Source organism: Pipra filicauda, unplaced genomic scaffold, assembly GCF_003945595.2.
Source record: "Pipra filicauda isolate LSUMZ 115617 unplaced genomic scaffold, ASM394559v2 scaffold339_size799093_pilon, whole genome shotgun sequence".
NCBI lineage: Eukaryota > Metazoa > Chordata > Aves > Passeriformes > Pipridae > Pipra > Pipra filicauda.
Genome location: NW_024104464.1, coordinates 249,821 through 265,859, shown reverse-complemented (window position 1 = coordinate 265,859; position 16,039 = coordinate 249,821). Strand labels below are relative to the sequence as shown.

The 16,039-nt window shown below is 52.1% G+C and overlaps 1 protein-coding gene across 4 annotated transcripts in view; it reads left to right on the top strand.

Annotated features, from left to right (window-relative positions):
• The window catches only part of LOC113982492 (protein CEPU-1), a 353,018-nt gene that overhangs the window by 289,659 nt on the left and 47,320 nt on the right, over nt 1–16,039 (top strand). For all 4 annotated transcript variants that reach the window (XM_027710757.2, XM_027710760.2, XM_027710758.2 and 1 more), the window contains one exon: nt 14,739–14,971. In XM_027710757.2, the coding sequence (XP_027566558.1) occupies nt 14,739–14,971 (233 nt within the window). The remainder of the gene's footprint in view (nt 1–14,738; nt 14,972–16,039) is intronic.

The window sequence follows — 16,039 nt, the reverse complement described above, 5'->3', positions numbered from 1 at the left end:
CCAAGAGACTCCTGCAGAAATTAGTGTGAAATCCTGCAGAGAAGTGGAGACAATGAAGTGCCCCTGGTGGGATCCCACGGGCAACTTTTGCCACCCATGAGAAGGGTCTTATTCTCTGGTTGGTTTGGCAGCACTTGCCCATAAGGTGAAATCCTAAGTGATGCCACTTCAGGTGCTATTTTTATTCAGGAAAATGTCAAATCCTTTCTCAGAACTTAGTGACTTGTTGTCTTGGTAATTTCTTGCAGAAACGGGATCTATAAAAATCCCCTATTTTCTTGGCACTAGGCTTTTCTCGTCTATTTTGGATGTAAATATTTTTTAGAATTGGGAAAAAAAATATAGTAAATGGGAGCTGCTTTAATTCCTCAAGAGGTGTAATTTCTCCCCTAGAATGTCTCTTGTAGGGCTGTGCACTCAGGTTTATGATCCTGGCCCAGTGTCCTTTGAAGAGAAGTCCTTGTAAAGCCAGATTGGATCTGCCCTGTTCTCTCCTCATGCGCTGGTTCCTAATCTGAATCCTGGCTCTTGGAAAGCTGGAAATTCAGTGCTGAGCAGAGTTATATCCATTTTGAATTGAGTGTGGCAGCACGGAGGGGAAACGATGCTGTTTAGTGTGGTTTGTTTTTTTTTTAAATTCCCATCAAAGCTGACATTTTCAACAACAAATAATCGCTTTGGGAATAGTTAATTTCCAAGTTTGAGCCGTTGTGAGTCATGTGCAAATAAAAAAAAATAGAATTAGTGGGTGCTTCTGAAAACACTGAGATGTTCTGCTGCTGCTTCTGTGCTCGGGGGAGGTTGGGGTTGGGTCTGCAATACTGCAGTAATAATTCTCTCCAGAGAGGAGATTTCTGATCCTGCCTGGTGGGGGTAGTTGGTTCTGTCCTGTCCTAGAGGGGTTGGAAGCTCCAGGCAGTCAGGGTGGCCACTTCCATAGGATCATGGAATCGTAAAGGTTGGAAAAGAAGTCTAAGGGTTCAAATCATTGGGTCCAAGGATTAACCCAGCACTGGCAGGTCCCCCACTGTCCCTGAGTCCCTGGGGTGGTGATGGAGGAGGAGGAGCAGAGCCTTGCTCTCACCATGATCCGTGTTATGTCAGAGTCCACCTGCTGAGGCTCCCTGCAGGATGCAAGAAGATGCTTTGAGGAAGGCAGGGTGTCTTTTTGGGATGCTCCTGCTGGGCTCCAATGCACTTCAAGTGAGATGTGAGGGAAAAGCAAGGCAGGAGCGGCACGGCCCTTCCTGGGAGAGAGGGAGGTGATGAGCAGTGCCTTTCCAATCACAACAAGATCCCCAGAGTCCAAAAGGAGCAAGGCTTGGGTATAAAAGCCAGAGCTGCCCTAATAAAACATTTACTGGGGTTTGGAGACCTGTGCTCTGACACGGCACATACATATGAAATGATCAAAGTTTCCTTGTCTTGGGAGGAGCTGCCTGCTAATCTAATGCAACCCCTGGGCTTTGCTCACCATGACTCCGCAGGAAAGCAAACGCTGGCTCTGTTTTCCTATTTAAAAGATTTCCAAGCTAAGCCGGGCGGGTCACAGTTCGGGAAGCAATAGGATCTGGCCTCTTAAAGGCTTCGGCAAAGGGGAAGGCAGGTTAGAGTTGAGGATGGATTTGGCTCCATCTCTCAAGTCCTGTCCACCTCTGCCTCTGCTGCAGGCTATTGGTGCTGCCCTGGTCTCACCCCCTCCTCCTTCTCTTATCCTTGCTTTTTCCCTCCCTAAATCACTCTGTCCACTTCCCATTTCCCAGCCAAGGGCTCTGCCAGCTTTTAAGTTCCCAACCTGAGTTGCAAAGTGCTGCCAGTGGATCAAAACCAAAGAAGAGGAGGAAAAAAAAACCCAACCCAAACAATCCCACTCTCTTTGGATTTATAAACCGAGAGCACTCGAGCTGGAAGGTGCCGAGGAGGGAAAGGAAAATACAGAGCCCCCGGGGTGCAGTTTTTCAAAGTGATGCAGCCCTTTATTTGGCTGCCTACGCTTGTTTTAGCTATGCAGGGAGGGAAGCAGGGAAGAAGCTGTCAGGGTGCTGGTTCAGAGGCACTGGGCTCCCTCCAGCAGCCGCCTGTTCCGAGCCGGCTCAGCACCTCTGCAAACCTCCAGCTCTCCCGTCATCTGCTGCTCGTGCAGAGCAAACACTTCACCTCCTGCTTCTCGCTGCTCCAGTGGTTTGGGACTGATGGGTTTGGCTTTCCACATGGTTACAGCATCTTTTCTGCTTCTCAAGCGTCTCCCTTGTCTTTCATGTAATTCCTTAACTAGTTTCCGTTTGTTGGCAGTCGCTTTCTTTTAAGGTACTTGAATCTGTTTGATCATCAACAAATTTCTCTTTCTGTTCCTCTGATAAAAAATTAAATCTGGGCACTTTTTGAAGGCTTCCTCCCCACCCCCTTTTCTCTTTCTCCATCCATGCTCAGTGGGAAATCAGCCCTTTTCTAGGAAAAGAAAATAAATAAAAATTAGAGTTCAAAGTGTGATATCTCTTCTTAAAAAGAAGAGGGTGAGGAGAAGAAAAAAAGCCCCACCATATATTCTTACAGATGTGACATCAAAATGTGAAACTATAAAGGACACATTTTCAAAGGCTTGCAGAGGGATTGAGTTGGATCAGTAGGAAACAGGCAAAGTCCCTTCTGGTGGTTTGAAAGCCTGTCCCCAAGCCAGCACAGCCGTGTTGTTTTAGCTGGAGTGCTGGTGCTGCTCTACCTGCCCAATCAGGAGGCAGCTGGCTGGGGAGCTGCACTCCCTGTGTACCCACAGAGGGGTGGGGATGGACTTGGGACAAGAGGATGAGCCAGTGGTTGGGTTCTGGTGTCACCAGCATCCACTGTGTCCTTGGGTCACCTTGGCATCTGTGTCTGCCACCAGAGGCATCTCCTTCCCTGCTCGCCACAGAGGATCTCTTGGGTGTGGTGGGAGATGGAGCAGGACAAAGCATGGCTAGTCCACTAGGAAGGGATGGTACTCGGGGCAGGAGAGCAGAGCTGTGGGATGTCACCTCCTTCTGTGCCTCGGTGGTGGCCACTGTCACTCGGGCTGTGGGGATGGACAGCAAGAGCTGCTGACTCTGCCAAGAGCTGCCCGTGTTTGGGGCTTGCAGCAGGGCAGGGCTCAGGTGTGGGGTAACCTCTGGGAATGCAGTGGATAAACCCCCCATGTGTTTGTCCCCGTGGAGCTGCAGCCTGGGCTGGGGGTTCACTCCGGCAGCCGGGAAGCAGCCGGGCAGTCCTGCGGGGTGGCAGATGTGTTAGCAGCACACTGTTACCCAGGTAACTGCCTTTCCTCCCCTGAATCCTGATTGTTTGGTTTCTCACCATACCCCGAGGGGCCCTGGGACTCATTCCATCCTCGTTCCATTCCAAGCCATTCCACGGGAGCCCTGGCAGAGCAGGTCCCCAGACCAGCTCCCTTCCTTCCCAAAGGGCTTTTTTCCCCCTGGGCACAGTTGAGGCTGAACCATCATGTCCATGGGGAGGTGGAGGGACGTGGAGATCTCACCCTCCACTGGGACCTGCTGAACAAGCTACTTTGGGGCTTGGAGCAGCCGGGATGTTCCCTGGGAGTCTCATCCAGCCCAGTGACTGCACTTAAAGGGTCCAGTGTGCCAGTGGTTGTTTCCTGCAGGCAGAGGCTGCTGGACTCGAGCAGCAGCAGTTTTATTGCATTAATTGAAATTAAAGAAGTTTCCAAATGCCTGTGAAACCTCTTGGCTGCCCCAGGACAAAGGGAGCAGTGTCAGGGTGAGGCAGTGGGGTGCAAACCAAGCTCACTTCCAGGTTTGTGTGTATTCAAGGTCAGCAGAGCAAAATATCTGTGGGCACAGGGACCAGCTCGGCGCTATCCAAGCTCGCACTGTGTGTCTCTGTTTTCTAGGGAAGATCATAACAGCCAGAATAAAGCTCCCACAGCTCCTAGTGAGCAAAAGCTCCCCCCCCAACTCTAGGCAGGTGATTTTCATGGGCACAGGAGGCTTTGGGAGGTTGGGTGGTGTTTCAGACAATAATTTTTCCTCTGTCACTTCATCTCCTCCTGCACCTTTCCTGAGTTATCCTCAGTGCAAACTCCTTTCCCAAAGATTTTCCCCTGTCTCATCCCACCACTTCCCTCAGTGCTCCTGGACATCCTGGCTGTCCAGTGTGGGATACCAACGTCTGGAGCCCACGGCTGTGGCACCCGAGTGCTCCCAGCGACAGCACAGACACCTGCCTGACACAATCGATCCTTTATTCTGGGGAGGAGGAGCTGCAATTAATCTCTGCTTGTCTGCACTGCTTTTTGTTGTCTTTCTGGCTGTTAAACTGCTCGTGTGAAGGGAAAGGTGTCCACCTGATGGTGGGGAGCCTTGCCTGGGGAGGAGGCACCAGGAAACCTTTGGCTTCTGGGATGTTCCCGTTGTCCAGCATGTCTCTGGTCGTCCAGCACTTGGTGGGTGGAATGAAGAGGGAGATTTCTTGATTTGCAGCTGTTTGGGCCACAGGGTGGGTTTGAGCTGAAGTTTTGGTTGTCTCTCCGTGAATCCCTCGCTCCTGCTCCGTCACCTTGGATTAATTACAGTACAATGCAATATACATTTATATGGTGTCTGCACAAGTGTCTCAGGGCCCTTTGCAATCTGAAAAATCTAATTAAGGTGCAGCCTCCAACATGAATGCTTATCACCAGAATGTGTGCAGCGAGAGGGGGCCACGTGCCTCCACGGCTCAACCCGGAGCTGAATCCACACTCTCCTGGCATTATTAATTACTCACAGCTTGGTGTCCGAGACACCAATCGATACCACAGGCCTGGATAGATACAAGACTTGGAGTGAGCGTGAGGGAGCTGAAGATAACCATCAGCTAGAAACGTGGTGGAGGCTGTTCTTGGCCTGGGAGGAGGAGGAGGAGTCACTTTGCAGAGACACGTGCAGGAGCAACACGTGTTTTCCAGCGACTCTGGCGCCGGAAGGTTATTTACTGATGGAGAAATACGTGGTTGATATGGAATTTTGGCCTGGGGAAGGTCCTGCCTCGGGGACTGGGCTGGTGATGGACGCATCATCACGCCACAGGTTTTTGCTGCAAAACTTATTTGACATTTTCAGTTGGTCTCACGAGTGGCACCAGATGTTGGGAACACCCAGAAGGGAGGGAGGGAGCGCCACAAGTGTGACAAGAGCGTAAATAACCAGGGGAAAAGGGAAAGGAAATGTGAAGTGGCCCTTTAAATATGAGCCTCCAGAGCCTGGAGCCCAACTAGCGTTCCCTCAAGTATTCAAATGAGATTGCAGCATCAGATTGGTATGCATTAGGCTGGTCTCAATGAAAATTAACATGTAATTGCTTCAAATGAAGTAAGTGAGGAGGTAATCTGTTCTTAAATTGGATTCGCAGGATTTTGTGGTACCATAATGCAGCTGTGAAATGAAATATATTTTAAGGATGATGTCCTCAAGGGTAGAAGGGAGGAAAGGGGGGTCTTTATTGGGAAGGGTCCTTTCCCTCCCTCGCTCTTTTGTTTCTGGTCTCATTAGTGCCAGTTTATAAATGAGGAGAGGGTGTTGGTGCCATGGCATGGTTGGAGAAGGTCCCAGTGCTTTTGGCTCCATCGTGTTTCCTTCCTTGATATCCCTCAGGTCCCTTCCCTTCCCTGTTCTCCACTTTCCTTGCTGTGCCAGTGCTTCTCCAGCCCCAGGGAGAAGTCCCCATCCCATCCTGATGGGAGTCATGAGATGAGCACCTGAACTTTGTGCATGTGGCAAACAACCTCCTGGTTCTGTGGTGGGGGAAGTTCTGGCTCTGTGATTTTGAGTGTCTGTAAGAAGCTGTGCAGGTTCTTGATAGGGAGCTGGTGTCTGTGAGGAGAAAGAGGGAGCAAGAGGCACAGTCTACCTTCTCCTTCTTGGTCTTCTGCCAAAGGGGAAGGTCCTCACCCCATCATCCTGTGACCCAGCATGGCACTGCAAGGCTTTGGAATTCATCTCCAAAGGTTTGGGCTGCCCTGCTCCTCCCATGCAGCCTCGTGTTGCTGGGACCACCTCTCTGTTTTAGTTTTCAGGCTTTGTTGGTTGTCCTCTTTCTGTCTGTCTCTCCCCATCTGCCAGCACGATGAGCTTGGGCATCGTGGGGTAACTGCAATTAGGAGAGTCAGGGAGAGCTGGTGTAGGAAGGGGATGTGGTAACCTGCAACTATTCCCAGGCTGGAATTATAGAGGTGGTATAGTATATATAGATATAGTATAGATAGCTAGACAATATATAGCTAGAGAATATATGGATAGATATGTATGGCTATGGTATATATAGGTAGTATAGCAGCACATGTGTTTGCTACATGAGGTTGTGGCTGTCCCACCCCTGGAAGTGTTCAAGGACAGGTTGGACAGGGCTTGGAGTAACCTGGTCTAGTGGGAGGTGTCCCTGCCCATGGCAGGGGGTGAAACAAGAGGAGCTTTGAGGTCCCTTCCCATCCAAAGGGAAGATTCTGTGTAGACCCAGCTGGTCAGGAGAAGCCGTACCAGTGCAAGCTCCCCCACTGCAGCCCTGCTTCACAGTGTCCTGGGTGACTCTGCCAGCGCCTTCAAAACCTGATTCCCAATCTTCTGCCTTTCCTGGGTTAGTCTCCCTGTGTTGTCCCCATCAGTGCCCTTCAACCCTCTGTTTGCAGCACTTCTCTCTCCCGCTTGTCCCCTGCTCCTCCTCTCAGACCCTCGAGTTGCCTCCAGCTCCCTCCTCCTTCTCCCTGCACAGCCCTGGCAGAGAGCACTCACCCCTCACCGTTCCTGTTTTGTGCCTCGACTTCTAAGGAAAAGCCACTCCAGTGATAATTTCCCACTTGTGATAAGTTGAGTGCATCGCTTCCTTTGGAATACATTTGCAGTGCAGTTGAGCTCAGCAGTCCCTCGCCTGTGCGCGCAGTTAAAGGCGCTCCTCTGCCGCCCGTCGGGGTGGATGGCATCGCTTTATCCCGGGGCCATTAGTGTCACTTGGCAAAGCAGAACCAGGATTTATTCCGGGGGCACGGCTCTTAATGGAGCGAGTTCAGCGCCGGGGATCGGCGGTGACTGCCGGGAGCGCAGCCGGGAGGAGAGCGGGAGCTGCCGGAGGGGCTGAAGGGTGGGGAGCTGGGGTGGCTCGAGTGGCTCAACCCGGGGCTTGTAGGAGCATTTCTCTAGAGAAAAGTTCCTAGCGAGGAGAGGGACCCACAGTCTTTTGGAGGCAGAGAGAGGAGACGACTTCTCCGCGTCCCTTCAGATGAGGAGACCTTGTTTTCCGGGGTTTAAACTGCTCTGTAACACTCGCGGGGAGAGGATGACATCATTACAGAGTTATTTTCTCCTCGTGGCATTTTCCACGCCTGTCTTTGAAGCTGCCAGAGCCTGGCCCGGGGCTGGGCTGGTGCCCTCCCAGCAGGAGTGAGGATCTTTCTGTAAGCAACCCTGGAAGACTGCCAGGGAAGGGGTGGCTTTCACCCGGGTCTGTTTACCTGCTGGTTTCCAGGAGCCCCCTGAGCATTACATGGGCTTTGGGAACACGAAAAAGGAGAGAACCCTGAGGAATAAGTGTCCCACAGCCCAGTGCAGGATCCTGGTGCTGCGGGAGCTCCCCGGCAGGGTCCATGTCATTAGCAAACCATCCATGTCCCCGCACAGCTGCCCACGGGCATTTTGGCGCTGGCATCACCCCCGTTCCCCGGTGCCTTTGGCACTTTTGGAGGGCACCCAAGCAGATGTGCCAGGAGCACGCTCCAGTGATGCCCCACGGGGTCGGTCACAGGGGTGGGAGCTGGGATGAGGGACACTGTTCCTCGCTGTGCGGTCTGGGAGCCGCTGCCCTCATTGATGTTGTGTGGCACGCTCCGAGATGCCGAGATGGAAGATGCTATAGATGTGCAGAGCCCTGTTGTTAGCAGAGACAATGGGAGGATAAATAGAAAGGCTGGATGAGCCGAGCACGGGACTTGGAAAGGTGCTGGTGCACTGCTGCATTGCAGAGAGATAAAGACTTTTCCAGACAAGCCATCCCTGCCTGCTGCATCACGACCTGCCTGCTCTGCACCAGCCCTCGGGGCCGGCACAGGAGTCTCCCGGGATCGTCAGGGTGCACACGGAGGGGCTCGCGGGATCCGTGGCTGTTCGGTCAGCAGGAGCTCCAGCTCTTTTTGCCGCTCTTCCTTCCTTCCCAGTCCGGTTTCCTCCTGTTTCCTTGGCATTTGCCAACAACCGTGTCTAAGGCAGCGCTCTGGGAGTTGTTTGCAGCTCTGCGAATCCCGGGCAGTGAACCAAGGCGGATCTTTTCGAGCCCAGTATTATTATTAATGTAATTAGTGTGAATCATTTGCATGTATAAACTTTCAATTGAGGAGATCAGGTACTTTATAAACATGAGTTAACTCACACTCCCTGGCAGGGAGGTGCCAGATATCTTCAAAGCCTTGCAGAGGGCAGGACTGAAGGGCAGGGACTTGCAGGTGGGAAAGGCAGGACCTCCCAGTCCGGAGCCCCGACTCCCTCCTCCACAACCGACATGAAACTGTCCAGGCAGGGAAGAGGGGGAAGCACAAAGGGGTTTTATTTTTCACTTCTGAGCACTGCTTTTGACCAGCTCAGCGTGATTTTGAAGAGGCACTGGGGTGGCAGCTGATCTGAGGGCACCTCCTCACCCCGCAGCCTTTGGAGATGCTGCAGGGGGGACAAGAGGAAGGCGCCAGCCCCAGCAGGGACCCCCCTTTCCCGCCGGACCCCGCTGCCGAGTTAATCATTGAATCAGCTCCTGCCTGGCAGGCACCAGGCTCCCCGTGCAGGGAAGAGGTTTTTCAGCCCTGTGAGCCACCCTGTGCTGTGAAAAACCCCTCGGGCTGTATTTTTGGTGGTGTCACATCAGTGTGAGCTCAAGGGATGCCCTTCGGCTGATCCCGCAGGGAGGGCAGGGATGACTGGGGTGGTCCTGGGGTGCAGGTGGGGATGGGAATGCCAAGAACCCAACCACAGCTGTGCAGCCGCTGGCAGGGCTGAGCCTCCAACCCCTGGGTGACCACTGGGGCTTTCAGCAGGCCAAAGCTCCAGAGCACTTCAGTCCAACAGTGGTGTCGGGGTGTGTGTGAGCAGACGGTGCTGCAGTGAGTGTGTGCGAGCGAACACAGCCGGGGGAGCACGGAAAGGGAGCAGATGCTGTAAATCCTGCTGAAGAAGGGCTGGACTGGTAGAAATTGCTGGTGCGTGACTTAATCCAGCAAACAGAGGGAAACCAGGCCGGGTTGTGACAATGAAAGGTCTGGCTTAATATTTAGAAGCAAAAAAAAAAACTTCCAGAGCATGTTCTACGTGATATCCACTCCTCAGGCTGTCCATCCCGACCTTATGGGATCATGGGCAGCGCCTATCCCAAGGAACAGGGCACAGTTCGACCCCACCTTTCCCTTTGCTCAGAGATTGATGGTGAAAATTCTATTCTAAACATCAGGGGAAAGTCTGTGAGAGTGAGGAGACTGTGCCTGACTGGGATTGAGTTGTTCTGAGCCTGGCCTTTAATTAATCCTAATAAATAACAATAAAATGTGATAATCACAGAAATAAATCTGAGGTGTGGAGCTCCTGCCTCCAGCAGTGGCTGGTTTAGTCGATCATTTATAGCTCAGCTGGTGGTGCAGAGGCTGGGAGGTGATGCCTGGGGCACAGGATGCTGGAGAAAAGGCAGGGCCAGAGCACCTTGTCTCCTTGCCCAGCCTCAGTGGGAGGATTTGCACACAGTTTTAATCTAAACCCCAAGCTTATTCCTGACTTCCAGCTTGGTTTAGCAGAGACATAACACTGCTGGTGTGGAAGAGGTTGATTCAGAATCCAGAGCTGTCTGGGAATTGCTGAGTTAGAGAGGGAAGAAAAAGAGAAGACATCTAGGGATAGTAGCTTGATGTAGCTCGATGGTAGATGTGGCACTTGAGGACGTGGTTTAGGGGTGGGTTTGGCAGGGCTGGGTTGACATTAGGACTCAGTGGTCTTAAAGGTCTTTTCCAACCTAAAGAATTCCATGGTGGGTCGGTGTCGCTGTGAAACTCCACCAAGTGACTTGGATTTGGGAAGGTGGTTTCTCTAGGGTTTCTCTAGAAACCCTAGAGGTGGTGGTGGAAGGAGAAGTGAGGTCAGGGAGGGCCAGCTTGGTCACAGCCCAGATTGGGCCACCACGTTGGCCGAGGTGAGCCAGGCTTAGCCCCGTCCTTGCCTCCCTGTGATGGAGCTTGTACCCTGATAATTGCAACGAAAGCAGCAATCAGGTTGGTAATTTTGCTGAGCTCTTTTCAGTTCTAATTAACATTATTCATTTCTTGTGTGTCCTGCTGGGTTGAGACAATCTGTGCTCTCCAGCCCAGCCCTCTGGAACACCAGCAATCTGCATAAGAGGCAACAAAAAAAAAAAAGTGTTGTGTGCCAATTACTACACTTCAGTAATTAAAAACCTCCTTCCCCCCACTGCCAGCCTACCTCCCCTCCCGTCATTTGCTGTGTGCAAACTCATGAAAGCAAGGAGAGGAATTCAGAAGGGCATGTCACTGCTGGCATGTGCCATCTGTGTCTGTGCTGGCGGTGCAGGGAGGTACCGGGGGCTGGATGAGGGATGGGTGGGATCAGTGGTCAGGGCTCTCATGTTCAGCACCCTGTTGCTTATTTATTCCAGATATTTGATGGTGAGGCTGTTTCGTCCCCAGCAAGGGCTTTGCTGGCGTTTTCATCCCTGCTCATCTTTGTGCTCGTGTCACCTGAGGTGGCAGAATCCTTATGGCACTGCTTTCCCTCTTCCAATGTGAGTGGTGTCCCTGCAGCCAGGGCTGTTGGCTGCACCCGTGGGACCCTTTGGCTGGGCAACCTCAGCCCTTCAGGCTGTGGGGGTGATGGTTTGGGGGAGAGCAGCCAGTCCCTAATGGATCAACTTGGTAAAAGAAGGTGGATAACAAAGCCAAGAAGTTTTGGCTGTGGGAGATATTGATGGATTTGGAAAGGGCAGCACTACCGTTTGCACCCACCACATGTCACTGAGCTGGGAGAGTGGGGAAAAGGCAGGAACAGGCAGGTTGGGACAGGTAGGGAGGATGTAGACAGGCAGCTCTTGCCTTTTGGCAGTGCATTTAACTCTTAAAATGCCCAAATTTGTGGTCATTTGGAGTTTCCCTCATGGCAGCAGGGGGCAGAGGTCTGGTGCAGCGTGAGGAGCTGCATCTGTCTGCCAACCATCCCAGCCTGCCCCTGGGATGATGCAGCAGTGGTGAGTTAGCCGTGTTCCATCTCCCAGAGGAGAAGCCCTGAGGCTTGAGGCTCTGGACTTACTGGGAAAGAAACGGCAGAGAGAGGGAGCAGTACCCAGAGCAGTATCAGCTCCTCCTTGTGCTGGCTCACAGCAGTTTTTCATTTTCCTGGAGGAGAAGTCCTTGCCATCTGAGCGGGAATGAAACAAGGATTAAGGATCTTGAGAGAGAAAATTACCTCATCTGTGCTTAATTGTTTTTAGATCATCTTTTTGGAGGCGAGCGCTGTTTTCCGGCACCCCGAGGACCTCTCCCTTCCCTCCCTCCCTCCCTGGCACGTGGTGGGGCGAGAGGGAAAGTGGGAACTTCCATGGAGGCGGAGGAGGCATCCCGGGACTTTGTACCTTGCCAGGAGCGGGGTGGGAAGGGGGAAGGCCACGGGCTCAGCGGTGTCTCTGCTCTCCACCTGCGCCTGGAGCGTGGCTTCCCAGCCAAAGCCAAGGGCTTTCCGCTCGGCTGCCTGCGTGGGGGAGAGGAGGGCTTCCCATCCCTGTGCTGGGCTGCCGGAGAGAGGAGCTGCTGGAGGAGGGAAAGGGGAGCAGATGGAGGGGCTGGAAGAGCACTGGGTCGCTGTGACCAGCCTTGGCCACGGGGATCCCGACGGGCGCCCGTGCGAGGAGGAGCAGGTTGAACACAGCACTCGGGCAGGAGCACAACCTGCCACCCCCTGAACAGCCCAGCACAGCCAGAGGTCAAAGCACTTCTTTCCCAGGACCTGTTTCTATACTTTATTTTATATATATATATATATATATATATATATAGGCTCAGGAGCCTTAAGAGGCAAGGAAGAATATAAAATAGCGGCTTGAAGCTCGCCGATGGCAGGGACAGGGAAGCGTGGCTGGGTGATAAGCAGAGATTGTGCCTGAGTGCTGTGAAGGGCAAAAGCACTTATTTCACTGTTGCCTCATGCGTTACCTGAGCCCCGCTGCTTTTCAAAGGCACTTAAATGCCCATATGATAGAGGGAATGCTTGGATTGCACACTGTCTGGCTCCATTATTATCCAAGGATCTCCAAGCTGATGCATTTCATAAAGAAGGCTGGCGTGGAGGAGGAGAGAGGAAATATATAGTTTTAGTTCAGCCTGCTTACAGGTCCTCAAGGGTAATGTCTGCAGAAGGGGCTGGCCTGAGAAATTCAAGCCACGTCTGGTTTGTCATCACCCAGCCCTGGACACCCCTGTGTTTGTGCAGAAGAACCACCACAGGAGCCTATTTCATGGTACCAGAGCCAAACACCAAATATCCAATTCATTTTATTCGTGCCCCATAGGTCTGAGCTACCAGCAGAGCTGAGGTTTGGAGTTCAATAGACTAAACCCATCCTCTGGGAAGAAATTTCTAGTTTAATTCAACTTGAGCAACTAAACTCTCAGGTTTTTTACTCAGGTTGTAATGCAGCTGAGAGCAAGAGCCAAGTTCTTGGTGTTCAGCCCAGGCTGAATCTATTGCTATTTTTTATGTAGATCATAAAAATCTGCTCACATTTAATTTATTATTATCGTAATATCATCATGGAACAGCAGTAAAATTGTTTAATTTATCAGATGTTTTTCACACCAGAGGGGGAGGATGGCACAGGAACTGGGTACTGGCAAATCAGGGGTGTCCTGGGCTGCAGACAACCCCTCTCACCTTGGGCAGATGTCCTTATGGGGGTCCATCACCCCTAACCCCCAAATGTTGTGTGTTGAGGCTGACTGGGTTAATTTGGCTTTTCCTGCAATCACTGGGGACAGAAATACCTCCAAAAAGAGGCTGAACAAGATGAAACAACTTATCCCTAGGCAGGTACCTGTGTCTTCCCTGTCATCAGAAGTGGACACAGGAACAGAAATCTCCCATTATATGATCTTTAAGGTTGAAAAAGCCTCTAAGATCATCCAATCCAACCATTCCCCAGCACTGCCAGGTCCTCCACTAAGTCATGTTCCCAAGTGTCACATCTATATGACTTTTAAATCCCTCCAGGGATGGTGATTCCACCACTGCCCTGGGCAGCACGTTCCAGGCCTTGACAACCCTTTCGGTGAAGAAACTTTCCCTAATATCCAACCTAAACCTCCCCTGGTGCAACTTGAGGCCACTTCCTCTTGCCCTATCCCATCCTCTAACCCTGAAGGAGGTTATAAGGACCTCCAGTAAGGAGACAGCTCACCCAGAGAAAAGACACAATTCCGTGCCACAGATAAATCCATCCTGGCTGTGCCCTCCCCTGCCAGTGCAGTCTGGGATGCAGAGCCCATCCAGCCCCTTACATTCCATGAGGTCACTCCATGGGAGAACTCCCGGAGGCTGCTGGGCTCTTTTTCAGTGCCTCCCAAGTTAATTTGCATCCCAGCCACTGGACAAGTAATGAAGTAGTTTGGGGAGGAATATAAAGAGTGGCTTTTAGGCTGAGTGGGTTTATGCAGGGATGTTATCCTCTGGAGCCGGCATCCAGCAAAGCACAGCTCCATAATCCCAAACTTTCTCCAAGAGAAGCAGGGGTTTAGCTGGCTGTGACTGCTGCCTAGAGAAGGGCTTGGTGCTTCTCTGGAGGTGATTCGTAGCAATGAGGGGTTCAAACCTTGCTTGGGGATCTGGGGATGGAGGGTTACAGGGCTGGCAGAGACCTCTGGGAGGAGCAAGACTGGTCCCAGCTAACGTGGACAGGAAAATAATCTCCCTCAGGAGCAAAGTCTCTTCTAGGTTTGTGCTGTGTTGTCTCCTGGGGGGGCTCAGTTGCTTAATAAAACTGAATATAGAGGATTTCTACCTCGAAAACATCCCTCCCAAGTGAAATGCTCAGCTGGGGTGAGGTGCAGGGAGGGAGGTGCAGCGATGCAGGTGATGGGTAGGGAAGGAAGAGCTGACAGAGGGGACAAATGGTTGGATGCTCAAGGTTTCTCTTTAGAGGTGTGTGTCAGAGCTGGCTTTCTCCAGAGATAAATTTTCCTTGCTCCTTTGTAAAGCAGCACAAGCTGCTTTCCTGGCATTGCTTTGCATTTCTTTGTCTGGCTGCAAGGATGTGAAGGTCTGCAGAGAGAATGACAAGTGATGGGCTTGGGCAGGAGGTAACAACCTGCATCCCCCCCAAAATAGGTGTGCTTTGAACTCAGGGTGGAGGGTTTGGCTCAGCTCTGATTGTGTCTGTGTTTGCAAAGGAGTAAATGTGAACAGAGGAGTGAAAGGTGCTTTGGTGGCTGGTCCTGGGTGGCTTTGACCTCCCTGCACCTGAAAAAAGTGTGAAGCTCTCGGGCAGAGCTCTGGAGCCGCCAGTTTAGATGGAGCACCGCAGGTAAAGTGCTGACCTTGTCCTCTTTGGACACTGAAAGCACTTGGTCTCTGAAACTGCTGCTGACAGCAAAGCTAAAAATAGTTCCCAGAGGGCCAGGAGGGTTGGGGAAGGGAGGGAGAGCGTCTGGGAGCAGCGCACGGATGGGTCACCTCTCTGCCTCTCCCCAGGTGCTCCGTGGACAACCGAGTCACCCGAGTGGCCTGGCTGAACCGCAGCAGCATCCTCTATGCTGGCAATGACAAGTGGTGCTTGGACCCTCGGGTGGTGCTCCTGGCCAACACCAAGACCCAGTACAGCATCCAGATCCAGGATGTGGACGTGTACGATGAGGGCCCCTACACCTGCTCCGTGCAGACAGACAATCACCCCAAGACCTCGCGCGTCCACCTCATCGTGCAAGGTAAGAGCGAAGGAACTCGTGCAGGGCTTGGGCTTGGGGCTTTGGTTTGTGTTCCTTTTGCCCAGGTGTCTCCTGGCACAACTTGGTGCAAACATAGAGTCTGACAGACAGGCTTGGAGTGTCCCAGTGCAGCTGGGCAGTGCATTTATCCAACTTTCCTGGCATGATCCCAGGGCTCTGACACAGGCAGCGCTGCCTCCCGACACAGTCGCTGGCAGACCCGTGTTGCTGTTTTTGTTGTTGCATTTTGATGGTTTTTTTGTTTCCCACGCTGGAGGCATCGCTTGAAGTAGAACTTGTGCTGGGGGAAAAGAGAGAGCTGGCAGATTTGTGTGCTTTGTGGGGGTGTGTGTATGCCTAGCAACAATATGTGTTTGTGTGTTGGAATTCCATACTTTTGGGAGCAGGGGGAGAAGGAGGAAGGCCGGCACGGGGTGGTGGAGCACTTTTGGTGGCCAAGTGGGTGCATCTTCATTGAGTGTGTGAGCAGACACTGGCTCTTGAGAGGGGACAAACAAGCGTGGCCACACGTGATGGTCAAGCAGATGGATGTTGATGGAATATGGCTCCTGTCTGCATGTGGCAGGATGTGTGCTGGACAACAGGGAACCTCCTGGTGGGACAGATGGGGCCTGGTGAGCTCTTAGCCTCAGGGAAGATTAATGGAAAATTTCTAATCCCTTGCTAGCAACCTTTTTTTTTCCTGCTGCTTCTTCTGCGATTTGGCCAGGAGCCCTCTTAACATGACAGACCAGCTTGAGTATTGGAATCTCGTCTCGGGCTAATTTTCGAATGCTGATGGGTGTATTGATTTGGAAACAAGCTGGGTTAAAAAGGCATTGGTCTTGTACACAGAGTCGGGTTGAGCTAATCCGCCGTCGATATGCCAGGCCCGAGCATTATTGACAGCCTAATGAATAGAAGGGGGGAAAAAACCCGAACTCAGGGCCTTTATTTTCCCTCTTCCCTCCCTTTTCATTTTTCCTTTCCTCTTCAGGCAATCAAGCCAACTAAACAGAGCTGGACTTTCTCCATCTCCATTAACCGCGGAGGGGAAGCGGATGCATT